Source organism: Chlorocebus sabaeus, chromosome 20, assembly GCF_047675955.1.
Source record: "Chlorocebus sabaeus isolate Y175 chromosome 20, mChlSab1.0.hap1, whole genome shotgun sequence".
NCBI classification, from domain to species: domain Eukaryota; kingdom Metazoa; phylum Chordata; class Mammalia; order Primates; family Cercopithecidae; genus Chlorocebus; species Chlorocebus sabaeus.
The window spans coordinates 93,326,053-93,352,161 of record NC_132923.1 but is presented as its reverse complement, the minus strand read 5'-3'; the positions used below and the strand labels follow the sequence as shown (position 1 = coordinate 93,352,161).

Below are 26,109 nucleotides of genomic sequence, written 5' to 3'. Positions count from 1 at the left end.
TTTGGGGCTGTCTCCAAAGGAGCTGAAGTCTTCACAGGCTAAGATGGGAGAAGCAGCCCCGTCTAAGATTTGAAAGGTCAAGATTGGGAAGATTGGTGTAAAAGATACTCAGAGTAGAATCAGCAAGACTCCACGTTGGCCCGACATTGGCGTGATTTGAGGCCTAGGAAGTCAGGACAGGTTGTGCTGACTGAGGGTGGTCAAAGACCTGGTGTCCCACCTCTACCTGTTCCCCCATGTCGACCCTACCCACCAAGTGACAGGCCTGGGCCAGAGGGGTGAGCAGGGCCAGTCCTGGGCTCTTAACCGCGGCGGGCAGAGGGAGCCGCCTTTGTGCCTCACCAGGGACAGATGATCTAAGGAAACTATATCAGGGCCTTTCCTGGGGGAGTGGGGTGCTGAGGCAGGACCCTCGAGTTTGCTGTGCCCACCTGTGCCAGGGTCGATACCTCCAGGCCTGACTTCCTTCTCTACCTGACCCCCAGTGCCCAGCGGGCCTCCGCGGAAGGTGGAAGTGGAGCCACTGAACTCTACAGCTGTGCATGTCTACTGGAAGCTGCCAGTCCCCAGCAAGCAGCATGGCCAGATCCGCGGCTACCAGGTCACCTACGTGCGGCTGGAGAATGGCGAGCCCCGTGGACTCCCCATCATCCAAGACGTCATGCTAGCTGAGGCCCAGGTGCAGCATTGGGTGGGGGTGGGGTGGCAGGGTGAGCACAGACCAGCATGCACAAGGTCCCATTTGGGGCCCAGATACCCTCTTCCCCTGCTTGCCCTCAGCAGTGCTGTGACTGCCTTTCCTTGGTTGTGAGACCTGAGATGCTTTGCAGCATCAGGGATTAGGCTGGGGTTTTTTTGGTGCGTGCGTGCGTGTGTGTGTGTGTGTGTGTGTGAGAGAGTGATGGAGCTTCACTCTTGTTACCTCTGGAGTGCCTCCCGGGTTCAAGCAATTCTCCTTCCTCAGCCTCCTGTGTAGCTGGGATTACAGGCGCCTGCCACCATGCCCGGCTAATTTTTGTACTTTTAGTAGATACAGGGTTTCACCATGTTGGCCAGGCTGGTCTCAGACTCCTGACCTCAAGTGATCCGTCTGCCTCAGTCTCCCAAAGTGCTGAGATTACAGGTGTGAGCCACCCTGCCCCACCAGGCTGGGATTTTGAGATGTGCCTTCTCCCTAGACAGTGCTGGGCTGGCATCCACTCCTCCCACACAAAGGGTAGAGAGAGTGCTCCGGGGCTGTCTTACCCCACTGGCGGCCACAGGTCTGTGGCTGCTGCCAAGCTCTGTGAGTAGCCAAGCACAGTGTTGCCCTGCTCCTGGCCCCACAGGGAATGGTTCAGCCGCTGATGTTCACCCTCAAGGGCTAGGCCTGCTGGCCAGCCTCACACCTTCCTCTGTGTGTGTCTGTCTTCCTGGGAGGATGGTCCTGCTCTGGAGCTTGGGGTGAGCTCCCTGGGGTATTCTGAACACTGGTTGCTATTCAGATGAAGAGCTTGGAATGCTGGGAGGTTATGAGAGTGGTACGGAATTATTCAGCAAGTAGGTGGCTACACTTGGATAAGAAGCCATGTCTGTGGACCCCTAGGAAAGGGCTGCAGTTGCTCTCATGAGCCCCCTCCCAAAAGACCCTGCTGGAGAGTCACAGCACGTGGTGTGGTGCTCTCAAGGTCTCCCCATCCAGGAGCAGGGCCTGGGAGGGACCCACACACCCATCCCCGTCCAGCCTCTTACCCCTGCCTGGGCGGAGAGCAGGGGTGCGTGTACCACTCGATGCTGTACACGCTGTGCAGAGGGGTGGGGTCACCCACACAGACAGGAGGCTCACCCCTCCAGCTGGGTTCAGCCATCTGAAGCAAAATTCTTTCTGCCCAAAGGGTGCTCTCTTCCGCCTCTTAGCCTGCCTAGTGCTAAGGCATCCGGGTGGAGGAGGCGGGCATGTGCACCCACCTGCATTCCTGGGGCAGGCTGAGGGCTCCTCGTGGAGCCTCAGTGAACACACCTACCCAGAAACATCCCAGGAATGGGCTTCCCCCTCCTCTGTGAGGGGCCAGTGGAGTTCCAGAGAAGCCACTTCAAGTACCCGCTTCTGGTCCCAAGAGGTTCAGAAGGGAACTGGGCCAGAGGCTCAGGGACGCTGAGGCTAAAAGCCTCAGACATCCCATCATGGGAGGTAACCCGAGTCTGGGCTCCCGGAGGACCCTGAAGATGGAGGCCTACCCCGTAGCCCCCTCGGGACTGGGTCATTCTGTTCCTCGCCAGTGGGAGAGCAGATGGGGCCTGGTCCCGAGCCTGGCCACGGGGCCCAGCTGTCCCTGCGCTTCCATCAAGGGCACCACATTCTGTCCTTCACCCAACAGCACCATCTGCTCAGCTCAGGGTCCCTATCAGGCCTGAAAGAACTATGTGGTGCGTGTTCCCACCCCCACCCCGGAAGTATGGAGCCAGACCCGTCTCCCTTTATGTCTGATACCATCTCCCTGCCTCCCTTTTTCCCCTCTCATGGCCTTCGTTTCTCTGTCCTTCTTGGAGTCTCTGTTTTTTGTCTTGCTCATTCTCTTCTCTCTTCTCCTTTCTTCCCTCCTCCCCCTGCCTTTCCTCTGACTCCTTCCCTTCATCTCTGCTTGATTTCATCCTCTGCCTTTCCCTTCTTTCTTTCTCTTCTTTCTTGCTCTGCCTCTAGCGTTGAGACAGCCCAGGTCTCCCCCCAGGCAAGAAGATTGGAATTGAGGTGGGCCCAGCCACACCCTATAAAGTGGCCATGCACTAAGGACCTGTCCAGAGCCTCCTCTCATATTCTGTTCCATGCTTCTTGCAAGGATTTTCCAACAGAGTGTCCCAGGACAGGAGGAACTTAGGCCACCTAGCATGGAGGCCAGTGGACAGAGGCCAGACCGGCACTGTGGGGGTGCTTGGGCTGGAGGACCCAACCCTCCGGCTTGGAGACGTCCTGGACCATCTCCCTGTGATGTTTCATGGGGCCTCGGAATGGAGACCTCACAGTCCCTCCACCTGTCCATCTAGAATATCTACATGCACCAAAGGCCCACAACACTGCCAGCCTTGAAACATTCCTTCCTACCTTGATTCTCAGACACCCTGAGGAAGGAACAGGTATAGATGGTTTCCCGTGCCTGTGGGCTACAGCCCAGGCTCTGAGCTGTCACTTGCAGCCTTCATAGTCTTGCTGACTGGCTTGCCCTTGGCCTCACCCTAGCCACGTGCCCTGTTCACCCCCAGCTCTTACTGTTGTGGGATGCTTCTCATGCCTGGGGTGATTGTATAATGTATGTTTACATCTGGGATGCCTTGAGGGGTGGAACGAGACACTGAATAGTCATTCCATGGCAACAAGCACAGGCCAGGACTGTCCAAGGCAAACCAGGGCATACGGGCACCCCATTCGCCCCTCAGTGTCTTCCTTCCCTTCAGCCTGAGCTGTTGAACCCACCCTCCTTGTCTGGCAGCCTCTGCCTCCCAGCAAGCCCAAAATTGTCAAATCATCTGTAGCTGCTTTGTGTTCTTAGGCCCCTCTGTCAGCGGGTCCTCTCCCTGTAGGCTGCCCGCCCTCGTAGTCTCCCTACCCTCCTTAGCCCAGCCCTGGCGCACACAGTTGGTGCTCAGTGAGGCAGGTATTCAAATCTTTGAACTGGGAGTTGTCCTGGGGTGCTACCCCCATGGGTACTTCGAGGCCCAAAAGCCCTCCCTCTGTCCTCCCTGGGCCAGGTCCCTTCCAGACCAAGGGCCCCTCCAGGTCAGAGTCCTTCACCATCCTGTCTCCCTTTCTCTCCCTCTCCCGCGGTCAGTGGCGGCCAGAGGAGTCCGAGGACTATGTAAGTAACAGGTGTGCGAACGCGGACAAGACATGGGTCAAGCTGGGCTCGTGGGACACTCCCCCTCTCCCTCCTTTCCTGCCAGCCTGCGCTGCCAAGATCCACGGGGCTCCAGCCACATCCGGAGAAAATTGGCGTTCAGACACGAGCACTGAGCTGAGCAGCGATTGGCATTTCCTCTAATCCTTACTTCTTGCCTGTCGAGCAGCAATTTGAGGCCAGTGTTCATGATCGACCAGGGCCCAGCCCCTGCTCGGGCCAGACAGGGATGGAGTTAAATCCGATCCTGATCGTTAGGCCTTATTGATCCCTGAGTGAAAAATCACCTGCTTTAGGGCCCAGGCTGGGAGGGCGGTCTGGAGAGTCGGGTTCTGGCATTGGTGCATTCTGGAGCCCCAGCCCTGGGAGACCCTCCAGCTGGGGCAGATGGGGCCCATGAGGGGGTGGTGGCAGCTGCAGGGGCCCCACTCGAGGCCAGAGCTGGAGGGATACCAGGGTTGGTGACGGCTCTGTTCCCACTGCACGTTGGTCCCTGCCCTGCTTCCCGCTCTTCTCTCTGTGTGGTGTGGCTTGACCTCCCATGGTGTTTCTCCGCATGTCCAGAGATGATGCCTTTGCTGCAGATGGGTTATATGGGCAGGGTCTGCCAAGGTGGGAGGACATTGCCCTGGCTGCTATCTCAGGCATCACTGGGAACAGACGTGGAAACCAGTTCCCCAGGTGTGGAGGTTTTCTTATTCTCCTGGCCCCTCCCCCGCCTTTCTCAAGAGGTATTGCAGGGTATAGACATTCTCAGAGTTAGTGGCCTATATATATGGAGACAGCAGAGTCCTGACTGGGTCCTATAGGATGGCACCTTAACCCCCCCCACCACCTTGTTCTGTGTGTGCATGCATGCACTGGTGTCCACACGCGACCTTACGCCTGCTTACACAGGAGCTGTAGGCTGTGTGCGTGTGGGTGTCAGGAGCCATGCAAGGTGCTGGGTGTGTGCGAGGCTATGCCCTGTTTACATCCTCACTCTACGTTCACAGCACAATGAAGTGAGGGAAACAGTCTGGCCCTTTGTTCTTGTCTGAAAGCAATGATGAGCTGTCTGCCCCAGGCGCCGGCTTTTGGGATGGGCGGGGTCCTCCCAGGCCTGCATCCTACGTACCTGCTTCCCCTCCAGCAGAGGCCACCATTGTACAGCCCCACCTTCCACAACCCGTGGCCTTGCGTGCCCAGGGGCTTCCCTCAGGCTAGGGTCCTGAGGTCCCTGACAAGGTCTGGCCTCTCCCTGCATTCTTGTGATGGGAACGGACCCTTCCTCCTCCCTCAGGAAACCACTATCAGCGGCCTGACCCCAGAGACCACCTACTCCATTACTGTCGCTGCCTATACCACCAAGGGGGATGGTGCCCGCAGCAAGCCCAAAATTGTTACTACAACGGGTGCAGGTGAGTGAGGGGTCAGGACAGACCTGAGGGTGGGGCAGCGGGAGGGCAGCGCCAGAGCCCACCCTGTGGTCCTTCAGTCCCAGGCCGGCCCACTGTGATGGTCAGCACCACGGCCATGAACACTGCGCTGCTCCAGTGGCACCCACCCAAGGAGCTGCCGGGCGAGCTGCTGGGCTACCGGCTGCAGTATTGCCGGGCTGACGAGGCGCGGCCCAACACTATCGATTTCGGCAAGGATGACCAGCACTTCACAGTCACCGGCCTGCACAAGGGGACCACCTACATCTTCCGGCTTGCTGCCAGGAACCGGGCTGGCCTGGGTGAGGAGTTCCAGAAGGAGATCAGGACCCCCGAGGACCTACCCAGCGGCTTTCCCCAAAACCTGCGTGTGACAGGACTGACCACATCTACCACAGAACTGGCCTGGGACCCGCCAGTGCTGGCAGAGAGGAATGGACGCATCACCAGCTACACCGTGGTGTTCCGAGACATCAACAGCCAGCAGGAGCTGCAGAACGTCACGACAGACACCCACTTTACCCTTTCTGGCCTCAAGCCAGACACCACTTATGACATCAAGGTCCGCGCATGGACCAGCAAAGGCTCTGGCCCACTCAGCCCCAGCATCCAGTCCCGGACCATGCCGGTGGAGCAAGGTGTGTGCTGTGGACATGGCAGCCCTTCCCAAGCATGGCTGCATCTGGGGGTCTCTGCTCTCCTTGAGCCACTGACCTCTGGCGACTGTGATCCACCAGCCTCTGGTGTGTGACCTCCAATCTCTCATGACCGTGACCACTAACCTCTAGTGAATGGGCACCACATTGTTGGTGCCTCATCTCTGCTGTCTTTGACCTACTGACCTCTGCTGTGTGACCTTCTGATCTCTCATGACCTTGACCCACTGATCTCTTTTGACTGTGTCACTGTTCTTGGGTGTGCAACCTCCTGACCTTTGTTGTGTGACACTAATCTCTTGGGGCCATGACCCTCCGACCTCTAGTGAACATGCTCCACCACGCTCTGGTGTGTGGCCACGTGGTTCTCATGACCGAAACCCACTGACCTCTGATCACTCTGGCCTGGTGTCCATCGGCTCAAGTTTTTACACTCGTGTTTCTGGAGATCCTGACCCTGGTTGCCGTGGCATCCCCCACCCTGTTTGGTGCTCGCTGTGGAAGAGCTTGGGCTGGGAGTTCAACTGTGCCGTTTGAAGCTGGCTGGGAGTGGGGCGCTTGGTACTCTGCAGCCATCCTTCAATCCCCTGTTCCCCAACCAGTATCTCATCCTGGCCATTCACCTTCCACCCTTCCAGCGCATTCACCCCACCTCATACCCAGTGGAGCTGACTCTCTCCCTATGTCTCTGCAGTGTTTGCCAAGAACTTCCGGGTGGCGGCTGCCATGAAGACATCTGTGCTGCTCAGCTGGGAGGTCCCTGACTCCTATAAGTCAGCTGTGCCCTTTAAGGTGAGTACGGGCCACAGCCAGCTGAGCCTGGCACACACACAGGCCTGCTGGGTGCTGTCTTTCCAGTCCTAACCCATGTGCATCTGGCTATGGAGCAGGACTGTGGTTGTGTATCTGTGCACTGTGCCTTGCAGCCCGTGGTAGGGAACCTCACCCAAAGGCATTGCCCCTTCCGTACTCCACAGATTCTGTACAACGGGCAGAGTGTGGAGGTGGACGGGCACTCAATGCGAAAGCTGATCGCAGACCTGCAGCCCAACACGGAGTACTCGTTTGTGCTGATGAACCGTGGCAGCAGCGCAGGGGGGCTACAGCACCTGGTGTCTATCCGCACAGCCCCCGACCTTCTGCCACACAAGCCGCTGCCCGCCTCTGCCTACATAGAGGATGGCCGTTTTGCCCTCTCCATGCCCCATGTGCAGGACCCCTCGCTTGTCAGGTATGCACACGAGGTGTTGGGGGAGGCAGGGCAGGGCTGGAGGTGACCGGCAGTGACAGTCGTGATTGCTGCCCTGCCCACCCAGGTGGTTCTACATCGTGGTGGTACCCATTGACCGTGTGGGTGGGAGCATGCTGGCGCCAAGGTGGAGCACACCCGAGGAACTGGAGCTGGACGAGGTACCTGGGGAGGGGATGGGGACACTGACAGCCCCATTGCAGTGGTCGACTGTGGCCTTCCTGCCCTGAGCACTGTCCCAGTGACTCTCAGATTCACTCCCCAAATTGAAGTCTCTCTCCTGGCTGACAGCCTGCCCCTCTCTGGAGAGAGAGACTTTGAGGAAACTGTCTGGGAATATTCACAGAACTCCCAGAGGGCTTATGAAGAATCCCTGGGGTGGGACGTCGTGGAGATGCCTCTGCAGGTCTAGAGAATGGCAAGCCCTGTAGACACTGCAGAGCCTCGCCAATCTAGAAGCCATGGAGGGCTCAGTGAGCCCCAGAGCCAGGAGTCCCTGAAATTTTGAAATCCTTTAGTCCTTTCTCAGCCAGTGTGGAGACAGCCTGGTTAGGGTGGGGCAGCTTACCCACAGGGCTGCTGCTTATGGGCTGGTGGGGAGGAGTGGCTTCGTGGTATCTATTACTCTGTAGGGGCAGTGGGTTGGGCAGGTGTGGACCCTTACACGGTAGGTGAGCCTTGATCTCGGCCCATGGAGCTGACATCCCAGGCCGGCCGGCATGCTCCAAGGCCCCGCGTGACCCCTGTGCTCTGCTCTGCCAGCTTCTGGAAGCCATCGAGCAGGGCGGAGAGGAGCAGCGGCGGCGGCGGCGGCAGGCAGAGCGTCTGAAGCCATATGTGGCTGCTCAACTGGATGTGCTCCCCAAGACCTTCACCTTGGGGGACAAGAAGAACTACCGGGGCTTCTACAACCGGCCCCTGTCTCCGGACCTGAGCTACCAATGCTTTGTGCTTGCCTCCTTGAAGGAACCCATGGACCAGGTCTGCCTGAGCTGGCTTGGCTCTCAGCACCCTGATCCCCCTGGCCTGGCCTGAGACTAGACCAGTCTCAAACACCATAAGACCCCAGGTCTTTATCATTCTGGGGGCTACAAGATCCCTGGCCTGGGGCAGCACTAAAGACCCAAGACCTGTCCCAGGGATCCTGGGACGTGGCCCTGGGACCCAGAGGCCAGACCTAATGTGGCTCCAGGGACCCAGTCCTGCCAGGTCCACCTTGTAGGGTCTGGGAGACCAGGCCCAGTGTAACCCAGACCCAGAGCCCTTTCTCCAGGATTGATAGGCAGAGGGTTGGGGGGTCTTACGCTGAGCTCACAGCCTGCTGTTCTCCACCGGGCCACAGAAGCGCTATGCATCCAGCCCCTACTCGGATGAGATCGTGGTCCAGGTGACACCAGCCCAGCAGCAGGAGGAGCCGGAGATGCTGTGGGTGACGGGTCCCGTGCTGGCAGTCATCCTCATCATCCTCATTGTCATCGCCATCCTCCTGTTCAAAAGGTAAGCACTGCCCTCAGAGCTCCGGGAATGGCCAGCTGCCCCTCGCCTTTCAGGCCCTCTCTGGGCGTTGTGCCTGTGGAGAATGTGCAGCCTTGCATCCTGGACCCTGGGCCTCAGGCTCAGCAGGAAGGCAGGAAGGGCAGGAGCAGTGTGTGTGCCTACCTGCATCTGCAGGCCTGCATCTGTCAGGTGAGGGAGCCTCTGTGGCAGCCTGGGCGTGACGAGCTAAAGCCTCAGAAGGTTGTCCCATGTGCATCCCTGGCGTGTCTGTCTGTCTGTGTTTCTGTGGATAAGAGTGCGTCCGTCTCCTCTTCAGTTTTAAGACACCGCCGTCTCCTGAGCTCCTACCTCGAGTCCTTTCCTTCTGCCGGCATTCCTGGATGATTCCCCAGCCCCGCTCTCCTGCTTAGGCCAAGAGAGGTCAATCATGGATGCTCATTAACAGACGTGACTGATGGCCTGCTGTGCCCGTGCCATCTGCAGCGGCCTCAGCCTCAGTGTATCTTTCCCACTCAGTTCTATCAGAAGTGGCAACTACCTGCCCTAGGAGTCTCCCTTCCTATCTGAGCACCTTCCAGCCTGAAAGGGATTTCCAGAGATTTAACTTTGTCACTCTCAGTTTGAAACCTTTTGGTGGCTCCCCACATAAAGCCCAGCCTCTTTAGCCTGACAGCCAAACACCTGGCTAATCTGACCCCACCACACTCCTGACACTGTGATACTGAACTCATTCAGTGCTCAGGCCCACACAGGGTGTGCCCTCTGCGGATCTCCCTCCCCTTGCCCACCTGGCAACAGCAACCTCATCATTCAGGACTCAAGTCCATGCTCTGCTGCCTACAAGACCTTGCCTGGCCCCAACCCCTTCCTTGCACAGCCCCACATCTGTCCCTGTGATGCTCCACTGCAAATGCAGCTGGTCCTGTGTGTCAAGCCTTCAGCCCCCAGCACTGGGCTGAGCCCACAGGCATGTCAGTGAGCACCTGGCACATGAAGATACGCTAGTCTGTGTGAGCACATCTCTGCACTATGGAGGAGTGCCTATATCCTGTGCCCCTACCCTGGACCCACTGCTCTGTCCTAAAGAGTCCACTCCTTCCTCCCAGGGTGGATGGACCTGTGGGCGGGTCCCTGAGGAGTGTCCCACAAACGCACGAATCCTTCCCACTTCCGCCTGCATTTTGGGTCTGTCCAGAGAGGTGGACCCCCTCCCTGTGAATGTCACGTGGGTGCCATATAAGGGGCCTGCAGGGTCCCCATGTCATTAGAGGGCTGAGTGCTTGGTGGAAACTGTGACCGTTCCTTTCTTCTGTCCTTGCTTGTCTTTCGGGACCTAGTAAACAAGAAAGGTAGGAGTTGTTCCTTCTCTCTTCACACACCTCGCCCTCTACTTCTAATCCCTGTGCACATCTTGGGCCAGCAGGGAGGGATGACGCTTTGACCGGAAGTCCCCTGGCCTATGGCTTTAAGCAGCAAACTGTCCAGTCAGCTCAGCAGGCTCCCCGGTTCAGGACTGAGTCCTCATTGGTGTGAGGAGGCAGGTTCTGTCTCACTCTTGCCAGTTCAACTCTGCAGAGGTTGCTCCTTCTTTGGGGCACATGCATAATACAGACTTGACTGCTTTCCCTGAGCGCACAGAGCTCTCCAGAACTGTCACCCGGCTCCCGGTTCTCTGAGAAGTTGCCAAAGTGCTGCAAGAGACAGTCTCGTATATATGCAAAGAGCACTCACTGTGCGGAGAGGCGTGTCCTGGTACACACCCGGGCACACGCACTCAAATTCTTCTTCCCCAAGCACACGCGTCTGCAGACCACAAGTAGCCTCTGGCTATTTGTTGGCAGCTGAACCCTATGGTCTGTCTCTGACCTGTCCTTACAGACGGGAAAACTGAGGCCAGTGAGAGAGGACTCTGCCCAGCTAGGGTGACGCCTTCCCTGTCCCTCCCCTGCTGCCCTGGGCATTTACCCTGATACTCTCAGGGCCAGAAAACTGGGGCCCTGTCCCATGTGCTGTTTGTGTATTTTATGTGTCATTTGCATGTTTATTCCTGGTGGTTCCTGCTACTCAGCTGGGTGGCCTTGGGGATAGCAGCCACTGTCCTGCAGTGACCTACCTTCTATCCAAAGGAGCTGCCCTCCCCTGCGACCCCTTCCTCCCTGCTGCACTGCCCCTCTGCTCATGCCACACTCGTGCTGTCCCTACCCCTTCCCTGCCCTGTGTTCTCTCATGTCAAGGCTGCTCTGGCCCTGGCTCCTGCGCACTCAGAGATCCTGGGAAGAGGTGGGGCAGTAGGAGGACAGAGCCTTGGACATGGTGGCGGGGGAGCTCCTTGGCAGCCAACCATGCCGTGTGTCACTGTCTTAGCCTGGACCTCAGGTTCTCACCAGCCTCCCTTCTGTCTCTAGGAAAAGGACCCACTCCCCATCCTCTAAGGATGAGCAATCGATCGGACTGAAGGACTCCTTGCTGGCCCACTCCTCTGACCCTGTGGAGATGCGGAGGCTCAACTACCAGACCCCAGGTAGGGCACTCCCATAGCCTCTGTGCCCCCAGCCCAGACCTGGCAGGCCCATAGCTCCGTTCTGCAGGTCTCAGGGTCTCCACTGAAGTTCCTGGGCCACATGCACTTATTCCTGCTCCTCTTCTTCCTTTCTGCCCTTCTCCCTGCGCTCATCCATTTTGGTTGGAATGACTGAGAAGCCCCCGTATCCTGCAACTGAACAGGTGCCCTAGGCCAGGACCGTCTCAGGTGCAAAAGCCACTTAGCCCCTGCCTTGTCTTCAGTCAAGGCCTCTGAATATGGGCTAAGGATCTCCCAGAGCCCACATCTCTGCCGCAGGGTGGCCAGTGTCTGGCCAGTACTCTGGCCCCTCCACATGAAAGAGGGACGTGTTAGCAGTGGGAGATGCCTCACCTGACACTCGTGGGGAGATGAAGTGCATGCACCTGAGCCTTCCTGGAGGCCGACCCCAGGTTTACCATACCACATACCTGCCCCTTCTCCTAGCCACTCTCACGGGGCTGTGCAGCTCTTCCTTCTACCTGAAATGTCACTCCTCCCAACACTCAGCAGATGTAGCTCACACCTCTCCTCCTTCCCACACCCCCACAGGGTTAGGTGTCTCTCCTTGGCTCCAGGAACTTCCCTCCTTCTTCCTTTGGACGCCTCTCACAGTGAAGTGGGATTGCCTCAGTGACAGTCTCTGAGCTCTGTGGTGCCAGGAACTGTGTCTTGTCATCCCCCATCCCTTGTATTCAGCACACGATGGGTTCTTGTTGAATGCCTGTGAAATGAACACGCAGATAAATGAAGGAACGAGTGAACTAATGCATACACACAGGGTTTGTGTATGTATGCGCTGGTTATTACTGCATATCAAATTACCCCAAAACTTAGTGGCTTAAAACAACAATAATTATGTATTATCTGTCACGGTTTTTGTGAGGCAGGAATTCAGACAAGGGCACAGCAGGAACAGCTTGTCCTTATTCCAGAAAGTCTGGGCCCTCAGTCGGAAGACTTGAAGGCTGGGAGCTACAGTCATTTAAAGCAGGGGTTGGCAGACTATGGTCCATGGCCACGTACAGCCCACCACCTGTTTTTGTAAATAAATTTTTACTGGCCGGGCGCGGTGGTGGCTCATGCCTGTAATCCCAGCACTTTGGGAGACTGAGCCGGGTGGATCACCTGACATCAGGAGTTCGAGACCAGCTAGTGAAACCCCATCTCTACTAAAAATACAAAAATTAACCGGGCGTGGTGGCGCCTGTTGTCCCAGCTACTCGGGAGGCTGAGGCAGGAGAATCGCTTGAACCCAGGAGGTAGAAGTTGCGTGAGCCAAGATCTCTCCATCGTACTCCAGCCTGGGCGACAAGAGCGAAACCCAGTCTCAAAAATAGCAAGCAAACAAACAAAATTTTACTGTTAACAGTGACACCCATTTATTTATATAGTACCTATCTATCTATGGTTGCTTTCGCACTATAAAGGCACAATTAAATAGATGCAACAGATACCAGATGTCCACAAAGCCTAAACTATTTACACTCTGGCCTGTTACGGATACAAGTTTGCCAGCCCCTGGATTCTAAAGCCTCTTTCATCTGTGTGACGGATGGTTGATGAGCCAGCTCTGAGCCTTGCTGTGGCTGTCAGCTGGGACACCCATATGAGGCCTCTTCAGGTGGCCTGGGCTTCCTCATAACATGGTGACTGAGTTTTGTGAGCACGTCTGGAGAGTGTGCCAGGCAGACCTAGCAGGCTGTTGCAAGCTAGCATGATTAGATCTCTGAAGCATCAAGCACCAGGATGCTGGGACCTGGAGTGCAGAGAAGCCTCTTCGGGGATGGGATGCTGAGCCATGTGGGCATTGGTCTAGAAAAGAAGGGTGGGAGAGAGCTCCCCAGTGGAAGCATGTGCAGAAGCTTGGGCGGATTGCATGTGCATCAAATTATGAGCACCTGAGGGTTTCTGCAGCATGGGAGTTAGCGGCTGGGGGAATACTGAGCCAAGAGAAGACTGGAGGGCTAGGCAGAGGTCCAGTCAAAAGGACCTTGAATGTCAGGCTAAGGGGCTTAGACTTCCTCTTGAGGATGCCAGGGAGGTATTAAAGGTTTTCAGCAGGGGAGCCAGATGGTCAGAACCATGCTTTAGAAATGTCACTCTGAGGCCGGGCGCGGTGGCTCAAGCCTGTAATCCCAGCACTTTGGGAGGCCGAGACGGGTGGATCACGAGGTCAGGAGATCGAGACCATCCTGGCTAACACGGTGAAACCCCGTCTCTACTAAAAAATACAAAAAACTAGCCGGGCGAGGTGGCAGGCGCCTGTAGTCCCAGGTACTCGGGAGGCTGAGGCAGGAGAATGGCGTGAACCCGGGAGGCGGAGCTTGCAGTGAGCTGAGATCCGGCCACTGCACTCCAGCCTGGGCGACAGAGAGACTCCGTCTCAAAAAAAAAAAAAAAAAAAAAAAAGAAAAAAAAAAAAGAAATGTCACTCTGGCTCCTCGAGGTGACTGGATTAGAGAGGAGAAACTGAGGCAGGGAGACCATTTAAAAGGCCACCAACAAAGTGAAAGGTGGCAGTGGGAACAGAGGGGACAGACTTGGGAGACGTGAAGGAGGTGAGAGCAGCAGAGTCTGAGCAGCAGAGTCCACGTGGGGAGAGGTGAGGGTGGCTCTGCAGTCACTGGCTGAGTCAGCAGGGCCTAGGGGTGTCCTGGGGCCAGCGGGTCTGTGGGTCTGAGGACTTCTGAGCTGACATCAGGGTTGAAGCCCTGTGGGAAGGGCCAAGGAGCATGTGGTAGTCAAAGCCTGAGAATAAATGGGCTCTCCCAGGGTGAGGGCGAGAAGGAGACCTGGACCAAAGAAGGAGCCCAGGGTAGGGAAGGTGGTGCAGCGTTAAGGAAAGATGGATGGAGAGCAGCTAGAGAGATTGAGAAGGAGGAGACACAGCGAGAGGAGAGCAGGAGCACAGTGTCCCTGATGCCAGGGTGGGGGAAGTTGTGCAAGGGACGAGAGGACTTAGTGAGATAGGGTAGTGGGAACACCCAGTGGGAGGACCGTTGGCTTTGGCAGGTGGGGCCTTGAAGAGAGGGTGGTGGCCACATCCTCGTCCTGGGAGCAGAAGTGTTTCAGTGAGCAGCATGGCAGGCGGGGGATGGGAAGTGGAGAAACCCCTTTCAAAGACGCTGGGAAGATACCTGGGAAGGAGGCAATGGACAGGGCAAGTGGGAGAGGAGAGGGTGTGGGATCTGAGAAGGAGGGCTCTTTTTTCCAACATAGAGATCATCTGAAAATCGCCAAGGCCAAATTTTGGTACCAAAAAGGGCAGGGTTGGTTTGGACTTAAGTATTTAGTCATAGAGCCCCCTGAGACTGCCGAGGCCGCCAGGGTTTAGAAGTGCTCGCCTCTGGGGGTGGGACACCCCATCTGTATTAACTGGGAGACAGAAGGAGTCTTGATGGAACTTGTCCGCAGCCCCAGCCCCTCTCCGCCCTGTCTTCTTCGCCAGCCCTCACAAGCCCGTTCGGCACCTCCATTGGGTGTGACAGTGCTGTAAGCAGAAAAAGTTAACGGGCTCTCTTTTCTTGCCCCGATGTTTTTTTTGTTTTTTTCTCTGCAGGTTCCAGTGTCCCCAGTTGCCCGAATACCTCAAGTTAGTTTTCAAAGTTCCCATGTTTGTGGGATACTTTGGCTTCTGTGTCTGTTTCTACTCCTTACTTTTGTTTATCCCATCACCTCCATCCTTCCTTGAATTCTCTCCCCTTCCCTCTCTTCTCCCCCAGTCCCGCTGCCCCCTGACCTTTTTCCTTCCCCACCCTCCCCTCTGCCCACCTTGCTTCCTCTAGGCCTGTTTTCTCTCCCACTAGCCCCGTCTCTGTTCCTGCCTCTCTGGCCTCCAGTCCCAGCCTGACACCCTTCCTTCTGCGTGCCTCTGTCTCCCACCTCCCTCCTGATCACTGCTTCTCTCTCTGGGTTCCTCTGGGTTCCTCTGCCATTGTGTCTGTACTTCGTGACCACTCCGTCTGCACACTTGGTGCCCGGGATGACGATGGCCGTGAGTCTCCCATGGCGACTGCCGCCAGTAGGTGCAATGGAGCCCAGCTCCCGTCACATCTGCTGCCACCGACCTGGGCATCTCACCCCTCCTGGGAGGAAGAAAGCCTCTCCTCCCTCTTGAGAGACCTGCCAGGCAGGGCCTAGTGCCCCCACTCAGCACCCTGCCACCAAGACAGGCTCCACACGCTCATGGCACAACACTGCCTTCTGTCCTCTCCCACCCTCCGCCATCCCTGTCGCCGCATGTGCTGCTGTCTCCATGCCACCAGTGCCGAGTGCTCCATGGTCACACTTGTTCACATGTGCACATACATGCATTGGGGCTTTCTCTGCCACCCTGCTCAAGCCTCTCACTAACACTGCCTGTGTGTGCCCTACCTCCCTCAGGTATGCGAGACCATCCACCCATCCCCATCACCGACCTGGCGGACAACATCGAACGACTCAAAGCCAACGATGGCCTCAAGTTCTCCCAGGAGTATGAGGTGAGACGTTCCTGCCCCCACCATGTGCCTGGCCCAGGCCTACCCCAGACCAGCTCCTGTCCTGTCCTAGGTCCCAGCTGTGGTAGGTGAGGGAGGTGGGGTCCAGGTTTTCCAGGAGCACAGAGGAGGAGGGTCGGCAGTGGCAAGGGTCAGCGGCGAACCGGGCACCTCAGATGCTGGGTCTGGCCATAGCCTGGCCCAGCACCTTCTTGGGGTCACACTTAGGAGATGGCTTCAAAAGCCTGTGAGTGACGCCAGGGTCTGGACACTCAGACACATGCCGAAGTGCTCACAGGCAGACACAAGGCCACAAGCATACAGACATAGATCAGTGACAACAGCCACAGTAGCTGGCATCTATCAAGAGCCTCCTGCAGACCAGCACCGGGCTGGGCACTTGGCATGCATTATCTCTTTCGGTCCCTCCACAGTCTTCTGAAACAGGGACTATTATTATCCCATCTTCCAGATGAGGAAGCAGGGGCTCAGAGAGAGGAAGTGACTTGCCCGAGTCAAACAGCTGATGAGTAGTGGCACCAGGATTCAAACCCAGGCTTGCCTGCTGCCCTGTGCTGTGCACATCCATGTGCTCACGTGTGTTCTCAGGATGCCACAGCTCACAGAGGGGGAGTCAGGGCCTCAAGACTGGCTGCTCAGGCTGCACAAGTCCTGCTCAGAGACCTCCACACATTCACCTTACTCTGGACTTAACTCCTGGGAGCCTGCTGGGGGCTCAGCCTGCAAGAGTCTGAGGATTTCCCACCCACAGATGGTGTCGGGGTGACTCTGAGCATCCCCAGGCTGCCCATCTAGGAAGGGGATTTGCTAGCGAAGGAGGTGATTTAAAGAAGAGACTCCTGGCCAGGTGCAGTGGCTCACGCCTCTTTGGGAGGCCAAGGCAGGTGGATCACCTGAGGTCGGGAGTTTGAGACCAGCCTGGCCACCATGGCAAAACCCTGTCTCTACTATAAATACAAAAATTAGCCAAGTGTGGTGGTGCATGCCTTAGTCCTGGCTACTCGGGAGGCTGAGACAGGAGAGTCGTTTGAACCCAGGAGGCGGAGGTTGCATTGAGCCAAGATCATACCACTGCACTCCAGCCTGGGCGACAGAGTGAGACTCCCTCTCAAAAAAATATAAAATAAAAAAAAGGGACCCCTAACCAAAAGAAAAAAAGAGAGAGAGAGAGAGAGAGACATCCACCTCTTCCACCTCCTCGAAGAAGCAGCCTGTGCTTGTCTTTCTGCCTTGTCCATGGCTGTTTCCTCGGCACCTGGCACTGACCTCAGTGGATGGTTGGTGGACAGGCAGTTGGGGGGTTGGCTCAGCCTAACCTGTGAGTTTGCGCCCCTTCTGATGTCCACCCTCAGCTGTGGTTCAAAGATTGCACCTCCAAGGGCTATGGGCGGCCAGGTTTCTGAAGAGGAAGCTGGGCTTGGTAGGCAAATGGATGAATATGTCTGCGGCACAGCAAGCCTCTGCCTATGGGCACCCCCCAGGGCCCTGCTCCACACAAGGCTGGGCTTTGGGTCTCGGAGCCTGTAAGGTGGGCTCCCTGCCTCCCATGGCCTCCACCCACACTCATCTGTACCATGTCCCACACCTGCCCTTCCTTCCAGCGCAGCCCTGCTTCCCCATCTGGACTCGTGGGGCCTCTGCTCACAGTAGTCCCCTTCCAGCTTCTCTCTGCTTCCCTTCTCTGATCAGAGCTTTCCTTACAAGACCCTCCTCATCCAGGAAGCCTTCTCAGGCTCCCCAAGGCTGCTGTGGGCTCTCCCTTAGCCAGGACCCCATAGCTCTGTTGTCTTTTTTTTTTTTTTTTTTTTTTTTTTTGAGACGGAGTCTCGCTCTGTCGCCCAGGCTGGAGTGCAGTGACGCAATCTCGGCCTCCCGAGTTCACACCATTCTCCTGCCTCAGCCTCCCGAGTAGCTGGGACTACAGGCGCCCACCACCATGCCCGGCTAATTCTTTGTATTTTTAGTAGAGACGGGGTTTCACCGTGTTAGCCAGGATGGTCTGGATCTCCTGACCTCGTGATCTACCCACCTCAGCCTCCCAAAGTGCTGGGATTACAGGCATGAGCCACCACGCCCGGCCTGCTCTGTTGTCTTCCATTCAGTCAGTCATTGATCACACATTTTCCATGTGCCAGTCCCCGTACTGGGGATATGGAGACACATGCCCTCAGGGAACCCAGTCATGGGGAGCACGGCACGTGCAGACAGATAATCAGCATTGAATATGTGACTCTGACAGCACGACCTCGTGTTGAATAGGACCGACAGGCGTGCAAAAGGTGGGCTGACAGCACCAGAGCAGCCCCAGGGGTGGGGTGTGCTCCAGGGTTCATGGAAGCAGTGACGCAGTCCTGTGGAGAGTAATGAGGCTGGGGACAACATATGGAGGACATTGCATGCTATGCTGAAAACTTCAGATCGTATCCATCTGGAAAATGTGACGATAATAATGGAACCTATCTCATAAGAGAATTTGAGGAGGGAATACATGCAAAGTGCTCACAGCAGTGCCAGGCACACCGCGGGTCCTCACTAACGCTTCGCTATTATCATTATTGCTCTCTGAGGTGATGAAGAGCCACAGAAGGCCTTTAAGCAGGAAATTGATATTCACATCTGCATTTTGGAAGGATTATTCTGGCTGTGGGGCTGAGTGGGTCAGAGTGGGGCAAGAGGAAAGAGGCAGGAAGAGGCTGAGCCTCAGTTGGGGTGGCCTGGCCCAGGGCAGTGGCAGCAGGTTGGAGAGAGCTGAGGGCATGGGGGAGCACCAGAACCTGGTGACTGGCAGGGGGGCGCAGAGGAATTTTGAGGTTGACTTGTAGGTTCTGGCCTGGCACCGAGGGGTGAGGGTGCCTTTCGCTAAGGGGAGTCCCAGCAGCAGTACCAGGTTTGGAGGGGAAGCTGATGAACTCAGCTTTGTAAGGACTAAGGTTGAAGGACCTCCTGGTGGAGGAGTCAAAGAGGCTGCTGGGTACTGCGAGGAGAGCTCTGCGCTGCTGCTGGGGTTATGGGCAGCTCTAGCATGTGGTGTAAGAATCAGGTGAGCAAATGAGGTCACCCAGGAAAGGTTGTAGAGAGAGAAGAGGGCCTGGAAGGAACCCTGTAGGAGCTCTGTCCTCCTGCCCATCGGAAGGGCAGGGGAGAGAGAGGAAACAGAAGGAGCAGCCAGAAAGGAAGAGAGCAGAGCAGGGAGGGATCCTGCACTACCTGAGAGGGGCCACCATCCCTTCCATCTGTCCTGGCTCATTTCATTAGTGAATGTAGGGCTTCGGGAGGGACTCTGGGTGTTCAGAGCCCTCAGCAGTGTCAGGACTGCCTGAGAGGGGGCCACCACCTGTCCTAGCTCATTTCATTAGATGAGTGCAGGGCTTCGAGAGACCCTTCCCCTGCCTCTAACCCAGCTCAAACCACTCTACCAGACAAAGGGATTTGGTACTGTGGTCAGAGGAGTCCCCAGCCCACCACTTTTCTGATAGGTCATGTGGCAACCTGTGAGCTCCATGGCTGGCACCATGAGATAGAGGGCCTGGCTGTGGCCTGTGGAGTGAAGGCAGGATGTGAGCATCACCGGGAAGGCTGGGTCCCCTGCAGGAGAAGCAGGTCAACCTCGGCTCTTACCCTGCCCCACCTGCTTTCTCCACTCTCTGCAGTCCATCGACCCTGGACAGCAGTTCACGTGGGAGAATTCAAACCTGGAGGTGAACAAGCCCAAGAACCGCTATGCGAATGTCATCGCCTACGACCACTCTCGAGTCATCCTTACCTCTATCGATGGTGAGTCAAGGGGGTGCCTCTCCCGTCCCCTTGCTCTCCTCCCTTGCTAGCTAGGGCAACATGTCATTCTACAGAGGATGTCCATGAGTCTCAGGGGTGCACTGCGGCATGGTGGGCTGTGCTGGGGACCCTGCAGTAATGCCTTCCCACCTTCTTTCTTATCCGCAGGTGTCCCCGGGAGTGACTACATCAATGCCAACTACATCGATGGCTACCGCAAGCAGAATGCCTACATCGCCACACAGGGCCCCCTGCCCGAGACCATGGGCGATTTCTGGAGAATGGTGTGGGAACAGCGCACAGCCACCGTGGTCATGATGACACGGCTGGAGGAGAAGTCCCGGGTGAGGCTGCAGGGCCCTGCCAGGAGGCGGGCGGGAAATGCCCAGCCACAAGGTGATACAGGGCACCTTCTTCGGTGCCGCGTTCTTCTGTGGAGGAAGTCGCTCAAGGGATCCCCAGATGCTATTACGTTTCTGGGGGTATTATGCTCCGCAGATACTGGGGTGTTTCTGGGATAGAGCGTGTTCCCCAGATGCTCGTGGGTTTCTTAGGATGCTAATATGTTTCACCAAATGCTGTCATTTTCTGAGAATGTTAATGTGTTCCCCAGTTGCTGGCATGCTCCCGGGGTGTTCACATGTTCCCCAGATGCTGGAGTGTTCCTGGGGCATTAACACATCTCCTAAGTTAATTAGTGGAAAGAGCTGCTGTTATCTGTTTTTGGACTGCAAAGCATTGACTGGAACGTAAAATTTACAGAGCTTGAAAATGGCACATAAACGTTATGGATAAATTTGGCAGAAAATGTGCCTGGTGCGATCTGGCCTTGAATAATTAATTTTCAATTATGGCCCTTATTCCACTAGCTAGGGCAGGGTGGTGACATAGCTTGAGGACCTGATGTGACTTGTGGAGGACAGGGGGCAGTGGATCTGAGAGCTCAGGGCTGGGGGGCCTTTGTAGCCAGAAAGGCTACAGCCAGGGAGTAGACCAGCCTCCACCCTGCTTCTGCCCATCTGAGCCTGTGGGCTTCCTTCAGCCTGCCCTGCTCATCCCCCTGCAGGTAAAATGTGATCAGTACTGGCCCGCCCGTGGCACCGAAACCTATGGCCTTATTCAGGTGACCCTGTTGGACACAGTGGAGCTGGCCACATATACCGTGCGCACCTTCGCACTCCACAAGGTATGGCCCCTCCCCAGTGCTTCTCTCTTACCCAGACACCATAAGGACAGTAGCCTGGCGTGGATGTGGTGTGCTGGGTTGGGGGAAAACCGGAGCCTGGGTGTTGGAGGGTCAGAGGCTCAGGTGTGTGAGTGTGGTGTGATGATCCATGTTACAGGAACAGTGCTAGGAGCTCCTTCAGGCTACTCTTTGTGACTTGTGAGTCCCATCAGGGAGTGGCGGGTCTGGCCTCAGCATCAGGTCATTCTGCCCTGAGTCTGGCAGGCAGGCTCCTCGTTGCCAGTATGTCCCCACTTTGTCCCCCAGAGTGGCTCCAGTGAGAAGCGTGAGCTACGTCAGTTCCAGTTCATGGCCTGGCCAGACCATGGAGTTCCTGAGTACCCAACTCCCATCCTGGCCTTCCTGCGACGGGTCAAGGCCTGCAACCCCCTAGATGCAGGGCCCATGGTGGTGCACTGCAGGTGAGAGGGTACAGTGCCACCCAGAGAGGTGGGGTGGGAGGTGGGGGCACCTGTGCCTCAAACTGAGCCCATGTCCTGCAGTGCGGGCGTGGGCCGCACCGGCTGCTTCATCGTGATTGATGCCATGCTGGAGCGGATGAAGCACGAGAAGACAGTGGACATCTATGGCCACGTGACCTGCATGCGATCACAGAGGAACTACATGGTGCAGACGGAGGACCAGTATGTGTTCATCCACGAGGCACTGCTGGAGGCTGCCACGTGCGGCCACACAGAGGTGCCTGCCCGAAACCTCTATGCCCACATCCAGAAGCTGGGCCAAGTGCCTCCAGGGGAGAGTGTGACCGCCATGGAGCTTGAGTTCAAGGTGGGGCTCGGTGGGAGCCTGCTTGGCTCCAGGGCCTAGACTGGGACATGCGGATGACCCGCACCCCCACAGGAAGCCTGGCCTGACCAACCCCTCTCTGTCAATAGTTGCTGGCCAGCTCCAAGGCCCACACGTCCCGCTTCATCAGCGCCAACCTGCCCTGCAACAAGTTCAAGAACCGGCTGGTGAACATCATGCCCTATGAATTGACGCGTGTGTGTCTGCAGCCCATCCGTGGCGTGGAGGGCTCTGACTACATCAATGCCAGCTTCCTGGATGGTTATAGGTCAGCGTGCTTGTCACTGCCCCACCATGCCCTACAGGGGCCTAGGCCTGTGCCTGGCTGGTGGGGGTGGGCAGCCTAGACGACCAGAGAGGGCTGGGTAGAGGAGTGAGGACTTCCTGGAGGAGGGATGATCAGAGCAGGGCCCCAAGGGGCTAGGCAGCCTAAGGGGAGACTCTGGGGGCAGCAGCACCTCCAGCATGTCCAGTCTTATGTCCACCCCAGACAGCAGAAGGCCTACATAGCTACACAGGGGCCTCTGGCAGAGAGCACCGAGGACTTCTGGCGCATGCTATGGGAGCACAACTCCACCATCATCGTCATGCTGACCAAGCTTCGGGAGATGGGAAGGGTGAGCCCACCCTTTCCCCCAGGGGCCCTGTCGTACCTGGGTGAACACCAGCCACCCTTGGGGGAGCTGCCACGTATGTTACTGTCTCCTTTCACACCCCAGCTGCTGCGTCAGCATAGCCTCAGGCCCGCGTTATTACCACCTGAGGCGTCTGTCCGAGAATCCTATGAAGCCTGGCACCCCTCCCCCATTCCTTCTCACCTGATCGTGGGGGCCCGGCCCTCTGTCCACAGGAAAAATGTCACCAGTACTGGCCAGCAGAGCGCTCTGCTCGCTACCAGTACTTTGTTGTTGACCCGATGGCTGAGTACAACATGCCCCAGTATATCCTGCGTGAGTTCAAGGTCACGGATGCCCGGGTGAGTGAGTGCGCTGAATGTCCATAACGCTGCCTGTCCACATGTGGGGCGGGTGGCTGCTGTAGCTCAAGCTTCAGGAATCTGAGGCAGGGGGTGGGTATTAGGGTGTGAGCACATCTCCCCCAGTGGCCTTGGGTGCAGTGACACACATGCATGCCTGTGTCATGGTACTACCCTGGTCTGGTCCAGAGGGGTGGCAGCCTAAGGCACAAATCCTAATCATGTCCCCCACCCACCTTTCCCAGGATGGGCAGTCAAGGACAATCCGGCAGTTCCAGTTCACAGACTGGCCAGAGCAGGGCGTGCCCAAGACAGGCGAGGGCTTCATTGACTTCATCGGGCAGGTGCACAAGACCAAGGAGCAGTTTGGACAGGATGGGCCTATCACGGTGCACTGCAGGTGGGAATGGCTCCATGGAGGGCTGGGGTGGGTGGGCCTGAAGGCCTGGCAGACCCGCTGCGTGAGGCAAGCAGGACTTCTGACCCACCTGTGTTTCTGAGCAGTGCTGGTGTGGGCCGCACCGGGGTGTTCATCACTCTGAGCATTGTCCTGGAGCGCATGCGCTACGAGGGCGTGGTCGACATGTTTCAGACCGTGAAGACCCTGCGTACACAGCGTCCTGCCATGGTGCAGACAGAGGTAAAGCAGATCAGCCTGCAGGACCAGGGCCTTGGCAGCAGCCTTGCTGGGAACCCTAGGCTTCAGCTGCAGTTTGTGCACACAGGCATGTGTGATCATTCATGCTGCCAACCTTTTACATGGCCTGCAGTAGGCATGGTGGTGTGTGCTTATGGTCCTACCTACTTGGGAGGTTGAGGTGGGAGGATCACTTGAGGTCAGAAGTTCGAGGCTGCAGTGAGCTGTGATGATGCCACGGCACTCCAGTCTGGGTGACACAGCAAGACCCTGTTGCTGAAAACAAAAAACAAAAATGCTGCAACATTGCCTGTGTTGCCTGGGGACTCAGGGATGAGTAAGATGTGTTCTTTCATTCAGCAGTTCTCTGCTAGCCCCAGTGGTGTGCCTGGTTCTGGGCAGGGTTGCACATAGCAGTCCTTACAGTGTGCCCAGTCAGGAGCAGAGAAACATGATTGGGATGGCAGATGGAAGGCAGGTAGATGTGGGGGCCTGGGAGAGTGACAGGAGAGAGAAGAGCTTTCAGAGGCTCTTTCAGGCTCCCCCGCACACTGCCTGACGTAGCTGCCAGGGTCCAGCGCGTGTTCTTGGCCAGCAGAGGCTGACTCCATGGCCCATGGCTGCAGTGTTGAGTGTCAGCTCTGTGGTGGGGGTGCCCGCTGGCGCGACCCACACTGACCAAGCCCCTGTCCTGGCAGGACCAGTACCAGCTGTGCTACCGTGCGGCCCTGGAGTACCTCGGCAGCTTTGACCACTATGCAACGTAACTACCGCTCCCCTCTCCTCCGCCACCCCCGCCGTGGGGCTCCGGAGGGGACCCAGCTCCTCTGAGCCATACCAACCATCGTCCAGCCCTCCTACGCAGATGCTGTCACTGGCAGAACGCAGCCCACGGGGATCGCGGCGTTTCAGGAACGCTGCCACACCAGTCAGAGAGCCTAGAACATCCCTGGGCAAGTGGGTGGCCCGGCAGGCAGGCACTGTGGCCCTTCTGTCCACCAGGCCCACCTGGAGCCCGCTTCAAGCTCTCTGTTGCGCTGCTGCGTTTCTCATGCTTCTTCTCATGGGGTGGGGTTGGGGCAAAGCCTCCTTTTTAATACATTAAGTGGGGTAGACTGAGGGATTCTAGCCTCTTCCCTCTGATTTTTCCTTTTGCGAATCCATATCTGCAAAGTGGGCCACTGTAGGGGTTGGGGTTTATTTTGTTTATTTTGAGTTCACTTTGGATCCTTATTTTGTACGACTTCTGCTGAAGGACAGAACATTGCCTTCCCCATGCAGAGCTGGGGCCGCCAGCCTGAGCGGAGGCTCGGCCGTGGGCTGGGAGGCAGCGCTGATCCGGCTGCTCCTCCAGCCCTTCAGACGAGATCCTGTTTCAGCTAAATGCAGGGAAACTCAATTTTTTTTTTAAGTTTTGTTTTCCCTTAAAAGCCTTTTTTTAGGCCACATCGACAGTGGTGGGCGGGGAGAAGATAGGGAACACTCATCCCTGGTCGTCTGTCCCAGTGTGTGTTTAACTTTCACAGCCCAGAACCACAGACGTGTCTGGGAGAGCCTGGCAAGGCATTCCTCATCACCATCGTGTTTGCAAAGGTTAAAACAAAAACAAAAAACCACACAAATAAAAAACAAAAAAAAACACAAAAAACCCAAGAAAAAATAAAAAGAGAATCAGCCCTTGGCTTCTGCTTCAAACCCTCAAGAGGGGAAGCAACTCCATGTGCCTGGGGTTCCCAAGGGAGCTGCTGGCTGACCTGGGCCCGCAGAGCCTGGCGTTGGTCCCCAGCATTGCAGTATGGCGTGGTGTTTGTAGGCTGTGGGGTCCGGCTGTGTGGCCAAGGTGAATAGCACAGGTCAGGGTGTGTGCCACACCCCATGCACCTCAGGGCCAAGCGGGGGCGTGGCTGGCCTTTCAGGTCCAGGCCAGTGGGCCTGGTAGCACATGTCTGTCCTCAAGAGCAGGGGCCAGATGATTTTCCTCCCTGGTTTGCAGCTGTTTTCAAAGCCCCCGAGTATCGCTCTTTTCCACTCCAAGATGCCCTCATAAACCAATGTGGCAAGACTACTGGACTTCTATCAATGGTCCTCCAATCAGTCCTTATTATCCCAGCTTGCTGAGGGGCAGGGAGAGGGCCTCTTCCTCTGGGCAGCGCTATCTAGATAGGTAAGTGGGGGCGGGGAAGGGTGCATAGCTGTTTTAGCTGAGGGACGTGGTGCCGACGTCCCCAAACCTAGCTAGGCTAAGTCAAGATCAACATTCCAGGGTTGGTAATGTTGGATGATGAAACATTCATTTTTACCTTGTGGATGCTAGTGCTGTAGAGTTCACTGTTGTACACAGTCTGTTTTCTATTTGTTAAGAAAAACTACAGCATCATTGCATAATTCTTGATGGTAATAAATTTGAATAATCAGATTTCTTACAAACCAGGCCTCTGTCTCAGCTGTTTCTGGAACCAGAGAGTCTGGGCCAAATCGGTAGCTAGGATGGGTTCCGGAGATTCCCTGCTCCTGAGGAGACGGGGAGGGTATCCTAAGTATTTGTGCCAGAGTAGGCTCCTGGCATGGCTACCCACTTTCAGAAAGGAGTGATTATAAACCCTGAAGACCAGGCCACCAAGAGCCAGCCAGGCCGGAGCCACCAGTGCGTATGAGGAGCATCCTAGGCCAGGGAGCATACCTTTTGCCTCTCTTTCCTTTTAAGACTGTGGGTTGCACTGTGGGGGCACTGGGACTGCCCCTCTCCCACTACCTTGGAGGAGAGGGATGGCCCTGTGACAGTAGAGACTGACTGTATGGAAACTGGTTAGTGAGGTCTGTAATTATTGCAATGTGGATAATGGACACAAAAAACAGTGTGTCCACCTGGCCCGTGGACACACAGCTGCATCGCCCACTGAGCTGTGCAGCTGCTCCACTGGTGAGCAGACAAGTCCTAC

At 56.6% G+C, this 26,109-nt stretch overlaps 1 protein-coding gene across 10 annotated transcripts in view; it reads left to right on the top strand.

The window, feature by feature from the left end:
- PTPRF (protein tyrosine phosphatase receptor type F) overlaps positions 1 to 25,597 on the top strand; it is a 93,209-nt gene extending 67,612 nt beyond the window's left edge. For 3 of the 10 annotated variants that reach the window (XM_073007396.1, XM_073007398.1, XM_037998181.2), the window contains 23 exons: positions 486 to 679; positions 3,804 to 3,830; positions 5,152 to 5,269; positions 5,347 to 5,925; positions 6,638 to 6,735; positions 6,921 to 7,174; positions 7,260 to 7,353; positions 7,955 to 8,173; positions 8,535 to 8,689; positions 11,095 to 11,210; positions 14,812 to 14,844; positions 15,636 to 15,733; positions 19,402 to 19,525; positions 19,694 to 19,869; positions 20,592 to 20,711; positions 21,018 to 21,172; positions 21,254 to 21,539; positions 21,647 to 21,825; positions 22,048 to 22,174; positions 22,408 to 22,533; positions 22,779 to 22,933; positions 23,038 to 23,173; positions 23,869 to 25,597. In XM_073007396.1, the coding sequence (XP_072863497.1) occupies positions 486 to 679; positions 3,804 to 3,830; positions 5,152 to 5,269; positions 5,347 to 5,925; positions 6,638 to 6,735; positions 6,921 to 7,174; positions 7,260 to 7,353; positions 7,955 to 8,173; positions 8,535 to 8,689; positions 11,095 to 11,210; positions 14,812 to 14,844; positions 15,636 to 15,733; positions 19,402 to 19,525; positions 19,694 to 19,869; positions 20,592 to 20,711; positions 21,018 to 21,172; positions 21,254 to 21,539; positions 21,647 to 21,825; positions 22,048 to 22,174; positions 22,408 to 22,533; positions 22,779 to 22,933; positions 23,038 to 23,173; positions 23,869 to 23,937 (3,638 nt within the window). In that variant the 3' untranslated portion in view covers positions 23,938 to 25,597. The remainder of the gene's footprint in view (positions 1 to 485; positions 680 to 3,803; positions 3,831 to 5,151; positions 5,270 to 5,346; positions 5,926 to 6,637; positions 6,736 to 6,920; positions 7,175 to 7,259; positions 7,354 to 7,954; positions 8,174 to 8,534; positions 8,690 to 11,094; positions 11,211 to 14,811; positions 14,845 to 15,635; positions 15,734 to 19,401; positions 19,526 to 19,693; positions 19,870 to 20,591; positions 20,712 to 21,017; positions 21,173 to 21,253; positions 21,540 to 21,646; positions 21,826 to 22,047; positions 22,175 to 22,407; positions 22,534 to 22,778; positions 22,934 to 23,037; positions 23,174 to 23,868) is intronic. The other 7 variants (XM_073007399.1, XM_073007397.1, XM_037998210.2 and 4 more) reach the window with 5 other exon arrangements.
- The last annotated feature ends 512 nt before the right edge of the window (positions 25,598 to 26,109 follow it).